General features: G+C 31.3%; 2 protein-coding genes across 2 annotated transcripts; one reads left to right on the top strand and one right to left on the bottom strand.

Moving 5' to 3' along the window:
• HELRODRAFT_179218 (hypothetical protein) lies at nucleotides 1–474 on the bottom strand (the record flags this gene model as incomplete). Its single annotated transcript, XM_009028077.1, has 1 exon — nucleotides 1–474. One exon carries the CDS (start codon nucleotides 472–474, stop codon nucleotides 1–3), a length of 474 nt encoding a protein of 157 aa, XP_009026325.1.
• A 2,984-nt stretch (nucleotides 475–3,458) lies between these two features.
• HELRODRAFT_179217 (hypothetical protein) lies at nucleotides 3,459–7,424 on the top strand (the record flags this gene model as incomplete). Its single annotated transcript, XM_009028076.1, has 4 exons — nucleotides 3,459–3,477; nucleotides 4,892–5,641; nucleotides 6,071–6,303; nucleotides 7,359–7,424. 4 exons carry the CDS (start codon nucleotides 3,459–3,461, stop codon nucleotides 7,422–7,424), a joined length of 1,068 nt encoding a protein of 355 aa, XP_009026324.1.
• Nucleotides 7,425–8,216: the final 792 nt, after the last annotated feature.

Here is an 8,216-nt window from a genome sequence, read left to right as displayed (position 1 = left end):
CTATATAACTCCATATAACTCCATATAACTCCATATAACTCCATATAACTCCATATAACTCCATATAACTCCATATAACTCCATATAACTCCATATAACTCCATATAACTCCATATAACTCCATATAACTCCATATAACTCCATATAACTCCATATAACTCCATATAACTCCATATAACTCCATATAACTCCATATAACTCCATATAACTCCATATAACTCCATATAACTCCATATAACTCCATATAACTCCATATAACTCCATATAACTCCATATAACTCCATATAACTCCATATAACTCCATATAACTCCATATAACTCCATATAACTCCATATAACTCCATATAACTCCATATAACTCCATATAACTCCATATAACTCCATATAACTCCATATAACTCCATATAACTCCATATAACTCCATATAACTCCATATAACTCCATATAACTCCATATAACTCCATATAACTCCATATAACTCCATATAACTCTATATAACCATTCAAACTGCCAAATTCAATCAATAAAAATTCCACTAAAACCAGGAACCACCGCGTACCTGTTGAAGGTATAGTGTAAAACAAAACAAAAAAAAACACAAAACAAAATACACACCACCAAGTAAGAGTAAAAGAATAGATGTCCCTAACCTACCTATGTAACTAAATTACCTTATGCCCTAGCCTACCTATATAATAAATTAATTTTTAATCTCACCTACCTATGTTTCATTAACTTAACTCAAGACTCATGAAGAAAGAGAAAAAGGAGCAAAACAGAACATAACATACTACCACAAAAAGCAAACATAATGTATGTATGTATGTATGAGCAACCGCTAAAGAACCCACCTAAAATTAAAAAAATACAAACATACAAACCACAGACAAACATATATAGCAGCGCAACCCTATATAAATCTATATAACTCTATATAATAAAATAAATAAAATAAAAAAAATAAATTAGATCAGGCAGACCGCTTCAAGCCTTAAGCGAGGCAGAATGCCTGATCTGATTTTCATGCTGTCTCAGCTCCTATTTATACTAGTTTCAACAATACATTCGCATCATTTCAATCATTCACATCAGTAAAAAACCTTTTTAATGTATGTAGTACACTATTATAAAGTCTTAACAACAATGCTAACCGTACTAAATTGACGTCAACGATATATATTATATAAATTCATTATAAAAGCAGCAGTAATCAATGCTACATATGTAGGCACGCAGTTCAAATTTTTCGGGAAGAATTCAAAAAAGTTTGAGACCATACCTTGCTTAACAACCAACTCCAAGCCGAGCCAAGCCAAGCTGAGCTAATATGCGTAGATTTATAAGCGCTTTTATATTAAAATTTTGCTCGCTTTATATATATAGTATATAAATTCATTATTGAAGCAACAGTAATCAGTGCTACATATGTGCGCACGCAGTTCAAATTTTTCTGAGAGAATTCCAAATTGTTTGAGACCACACCTAGCTTAACATCCAATTTCAAGACGAGCCAAGCCAAGCTGAGCCAATATGCGTAGATTTATAAGCGCTTTTATATTAAACTTTTGCTCGCTTTATATACGAATATCCCAATATAACAAATTTTCCATCCCATTTTAAAAATTTTCATTGATGCTTTTTAATCAGTCAGGTCAAAATCATCATCATCGATATCGCGGTGAAATCAAATTGAAAATTTTTTAATAATTGTTGATAAAAGTAACATATACATATATATAGTAAAAAGTTTAAATTTTTCCGAGAAAATTCAAAATAATTTGAAACTACACATAACACAATTGTACAATTTGAATGTGTAAATACAATATTATAAATGTATTATAACTACGTATATATATATATATATATATATATATATATATATATATATATATATATATATATATATATATTTCTTTATTTAGTTTTGCCTGCGTATGATATTTGGTTAAATTTATTTGATAGGAATTGAATATAACCTTTATACAGGCTGATCAACTACCATCTAGTGAAATAAATACTGTTAACATGACGTCATTTCCCCCAACGATTTCTCAACGATATACCCATCCTATTTTATAAATTTTATTTGATGTTTTTTAATTAGTCAGGTCACAATCATCATCATCATCGATATCGCAATGAAATCAAATTGAGAATTTTTTTAAATTAAAAAAAAAAAATCTTTATTCATTTTATGATACTGTTTTGTTCAATAAGATACTGTTTGATACATATAACTAGAATAAATATAACGGCCTTCGCTCACTTTCAACGGTTGAACAAGGAGCTTACTTCTGGAGGGAAGATGGAGGGTGATTTTTTACCGTTCGAGTTAAAAGTTACAATAGTATATTTACTAATTACGGAATATTGCTTTTATTTAAAATGTTAAAATTTTATTTTTTTAAATTGTTATTCAATATGGTAATTAATTACTTTTATTTGGTAAAAATTTAAACAAATAAAATCGACATTACCGAAAATAATTAAAAGTTGCAAAAATTGAGATTCTTTGCATATCCCTGCTTCAACCCATAAGAAAGTGTTGTTTAATGGTAAATAGGCCTCCCCTTGGATCAAGCCATATAACTAGAACAACGGCCTTTTATCATTCGAGTCAAAAGTCACGATCTTATATTTACTAATTTCGGAATATTGCTTTTATTTAAAATGTTTTAAAAGGTTTTAAATTAATTTTGTTTAAATTGTTATTCAATGTGGTAATTGATTACTTTTATTGGTATAAATTTAAAAAAATACTTATTAAAACCGAAAAAAATTAAAAGTTGAAAAAATTGAGGTTTTTTGCATAGCCCAGCTTCAACCCATAAGAAAGTGTTGTATATTGGTTTATAGACATCCCCTTGTATCAAACAGTATCTTATTGAACAAAGAAAGTAGTATAATAAAAATACTTTTTTCAAAAATTTAAAAATTCTCAATTTGATTTCATTGCGATATCGATGATGATGATTGTTACCTGACTAATCAAAAAACATCAAATAAAATTTATTAAATAGGATGGGTAATTCGTTGCGAAATCGTTGAAGGAAATGACGTCATGTTAACTGTAGTTATTTTACTGCATGGTAATCAGCCGGTATAAAGGTTATATTCAATTCCTATCAAATAAATTTGACCAAATATCATACGCAGGCAGAACTAAATAAAGAAATATATATATATATATATATATATATATATATATATAGTAACTAGAATCCATGTATACAAATAATTAATGATGATTATGATTATATATAATAATAATAATTAATGATTATATATATATATATATATATATATATGTAGTAACTATAATCCATGTATACAAATAATTAATGATTAGATTAAATTAAATAATTAATGATTAGAATTAAACATTATATGTTTATATAAAAAGCAATATAGCAGATTCAACCAGCCAATCAGAAAGTTTCGAAGACGTTCGTTCGATGACGTCATTTTTGTACGGTTAGCATTGTGGTTAATACTCTATAATAGTGTAGTACATACATTAAATAAGTTTTTTACTGATGTGAATGATTGAAATGATGAAAATGTATGGTTGAAACTGCAAAAATTTGAAGACATCATTTAATTTCAACTTATTCACTCAGATAAATTAGTTTTTTTTCATATTTTTAAGCAAAAAATGTGATATTAATGCCACAGTCTTTCACGCAATCTTTTCTTTTATTTAAAATCAGTTTATTTTTTAGGAAGGAGAAATTGTTTTCACAGAATCATTCCAAGATGATTCCACGTATATTTATACGTGTATTTGAATCGCCTTCATTATACATATTTAGCATTTTCGTTTATGCATTTATTTAATTTTTAATGCACATCACAAATTTCAACATTTTGATTAAATTTACATGAAATATTAAACAATCAAAATTGTCCGTTGTGGTTCTTAATTAAAGATAATCATACAAATGCTGATGTTGAATTTTTTTTCAAATCTACCTATTTGCATTTCGTTACTATGGGATCGACAAGGTCTTTGTCATATGCATGGATAGATATGATAGTCATATGATTATAATTAGAGAACTAATATAATGGAATAATTTTAACAATAATAAAATAATTAATACTAATAAGATTATCATGTTAATATCAAGACACCTTTAAACTTGCCATCTGTTATAAAGGGTTGTTGGTTAGACTGCAAATTTCCATAAATATTTTCTTGATTGTGAGCAATATGATTATAATAATTTTAAATTATTTTAATAGTTTTGGTCTGTGATTAGTTTAAACAATTTTTTTTAAAGTTATTTTATTCTGCACGCAGATGTTGAAAGGTATCGTATTTTTATAAATGTCTAAAAATGAAGCGCTCCATTATTCGTGCCGAATTTTAACGAGTTTTTACGAATTACATTTTTTATTATTTTAATTAATTACCGATTTTAACACAATTTAAGAGCTGATATTAAAAATAATATTTTTTTTCTTAATTGTAATTTATTCAACTTATTTATACTATGGCACGATAACTTTTTATTTCGTTCTGAAAGTTTCTTCTGACTCACTTGTTTTTATTTTTTTGTAGGCTGACAACAACCTCAACACAACCTGAAGAAGAAGAAATATCAAAGAAGTAGGTTCAAAGATTTAAATTAACATGTCCAACATGGCTATTTTTTTTACTTTTCGCCATTTTCGTTTCTACTTCTACCCTTCCGCCACTGAGAATTAAATTTACTAAAACTTTCAATGCTAGATGCGCACAAAATATTCTAGATCTTTTTTTTCAAAAACAGAATCACATACTCATATCATCATTCTACTCGAACTTTTAAAAGTTTAAATTAAATGTTTTGTATTTAAGATTATTAAATAATAAAATTTAATTTTAACTAATTTCTATTTTTAGTGAGCACAGAAATATTTACAGACAGTCTCTCTGATTCACTAAGTCAAGATCAAAAAGAGGGCCCCACCACTACTATATCTAGCACTATAAACCTCAATCAGCACAACATACTAGGCACAGATACAGAAGATGATGCAGAAATTGTTTCCTACATATCTAGTGATATTCAAATGAACGATAGTAGTGACCCTCGTTCGAATCTAGAGGCTAGGGCCTATATCTCTCTAGATGATGATCAAGTACCTTCTAGTTGCTATGAAACACCAATCGATGCCAACTGCAGTCTGGTGATGTCTGGTGGAAACAAATTGGCAGAACTGCCTGATCTGAATAGTATATTGATGTCTAACAGCAAATTACATCTAACTTCCACTGAGCAATTTTCAGAAGCCACAAACATGCAGCAGCAGGGTGCCGGATCGGTCAATATTTCCTCTACGAATCAAAAGTGTGAAACTAATTCAGCTAACCCTCTCCAGCAGTTGACTTCCAATCCCGACGATCCGAGCAAAAATTTCAAGTCTGATGAAGTCAACCAACATGAAGTTACGGGCCTGAAAAGTAGAGAATTTTCAGCTGAAAGTGATTTAAAGTCAAATAAGTCGAGATCGACAGCTGGAACTGGTAATAACTTTGAAAACATTCGTGGTGTGTCTCCTGTTAAAAAATCCAGCTCGGGAGTTTTCGCACTTGGATCTCCCGCCTACGCTAGTCCTCTGGCAAATAATACGCTGTTGAGAGATGATGCCAGTTAGTTAGGAGGAGAGAGTGGTACTGATGATGATGGTGGCATTGTTGGTGGTGGTTGGATGATGATTATGATCATGTTAATGATGTTGATAATGATGATGATCTGATGGTGAGGGTTGGATGACGTTAATGATGAAGTGATGATGATCTGATAAAGAATGACAATGAATGAGGGCAACAGACGACGAGATCACCTCAGACAAAACCGCAAGAACAAATAAACAGCCTCATCATCACAAACAATACCACCGCTACATTATCGCCCCGCAACAACATGTTGACAACATCATCGCCCCCACAACAACATGTTGACAACATTGTCGCCCCCACAACAACATGTTGACAACATCATCACCCACACAACAACATGTTGACAACATCACCGCCACAAACACCACCACTATCATCACATAACCAACCACCTATCAGCCCCACCAAAGAGTAAAGAACGCGACGAAAAAGTTCGCCTGGCCCGAGAGAGAAAGCTAGAAGAGCAGCGAAAGAAACAGCAGGAAATGGAGGAGGCCATGCAGAAGGCCGAGGAGGTTCGCAGGAAACAGGAAGAGGATCGAAGGAAAAAGATCGAGGAAGCGAGGAAGAAAGAGGAGGAGCACCGAGCGATTGTGGAAGAGAGGAGGAGGAAACTTTTGGATGAAGATCTGGTTGGTGGTGGTGGTGGTGGTGGTGATGGTAATAGTGGGGCTGGTGGTTTTGTTATTGTGATGGCGATGATGATGATGATTCATATGATTGGTTCGTAATAGATGTCCACAATTTGATGATGGTAATGATGGTGATGATGATGATGATGATGTGGACGATGATGATGAAGATGATGATGTGGGCAATGATGATGATGATGATGATGATGATGATGATGATGATGATGATGATGATGATGATGATGAGGGCAATGATGATGATGATTCATTAGGAAAGAAAGCAAGCCATTTTGAAGAAATCAGTGGAGAGAGATTTCAAGAAGTCTTTTAAAATGGGTACATGGTTGTTGACAATATGTTGTTTTTGTTGATGTTGTTGTTGTAGTTGTAGATATTTTTTGTTGTTAGTGTATTTTGTTGCTGTTGTTTTCGTTGTTGTGGTTTGGACGGTTGCTGTTGTTTGTTGTTGTTTGATGTTTGTTGTTGTTGTTGCTACTTTGAAAGGGTATCTCATCCATTCGTTCGTTCATTCATTTGTTCATTCATTCATGCATTCATTCATTCATTCGTTCGTTTGTTAATTCTTTCATTCATTTATTTATTTGATGAATTTTATTTGTGTCTGCATCGAATGTATGTATGTATGTATGTACATAATTTTCTTTGATCCTCTGTTTTTGTCCATCCTATTCTTTTACTTTTTTCTCCTTCATTTGTTCTTTTGTTCAAACATCCATTTATTCACTCACTCATTTATTCATTCATTTATACCTTTATTCATTCATTAATTCATTCATTCATTCATTCTTTCATTCATTCATTCATTTTCTAATTCCTCACTCTGTTTATTTTTCGCGTTCGTCTATTCGTTCGTTCATTCCTTTGTTTATATAATCATCCAATTATTCATCCATCCTTTCATTCATTCAGCCATTCATCTAAGCACTCATTCATTCATTCATTCATTCATTCGTTCAATTGTAAATCTATTCGCCCATCCATGCATTCGCTCATTCACTTTTTAATTCATCCACTCATGGAGATGTATTCTGCAGAAAGACAAAGACTTTGGTACTTTTTTATGTTGTCCGGAAGATGACGGCGACGATATCGACGATTAATATTGTTATTATTATTTATTATTATTATTTATTATTATTATTTATTATTATTATTTATTATTATTATTTATTATTATTATTATTATTATTATTAACAAATCCTACCTGGGACTTGACCTGAAACGCAAAAAAATTTGTGAGGAGGTTTGATGAGGATGATGGTGATGATGACTACAATGGTGATGTTGACAATGATGACGACGACGACGATGATGATGTTGATGATGATGATGACGATGATGAGTTCGTCAATAATGATGATGAGTTAATCTCGTGTTCATTCATGTCTATTGTCATTGATGGTAATGCGTGCGTGCGTGTGTATGTGCGTGTGCGTGCGTGTGTATGTATGTGTGTGTGTGTGTGTGTGTGTGTGTGTGTGTGTGTGTGTGTGTGTGTGTGAGAGTGTGTTTGTGTGAGGCAGCTTATGATCTTAATGCATTTGTTGTTACTTCTTCTTCTGCATACTATTTCATTTTCTTGATGTCTTTGTTGTGTTGGTGCTTGTAAACTTATTTTTATTATATTGTTGCGTGATCAGTTTTAATTATCCTCTCTCTCTTTCCCTCTCTCTCTCTTATCTCTCTCTCTCTCTTATCTCTCTCTCTCCTCTCCTCTCTCTCTCTCTCTCTCTCTCTCTCTATATATATATATATATATATATATATATATACATATATATATATATATTATATATATATATATGTGTGTGTGTGTGTTTGTGAGTATGCATGTATGTTATTGTACGTATATGTATGTACATGTATATTATTGTATGTAAGTGTGGTGGGG

Source organism: Helobdella robusta (genome assembly GCF_000326865.2).
Source record: "Helobdella robusta unplaced genomic scaffold HELROscaffold_53, whole genome shotgun sequence".
NCBI lineage: Eukaryota > Metazoa > Annelida > Clitellata > Rhynchobdellida > Glossiphoniidae > Helobdella > Helobdella robusta.
This window is presented reverse-complemented; position numbering and strand designations above follow the sequence as displayed.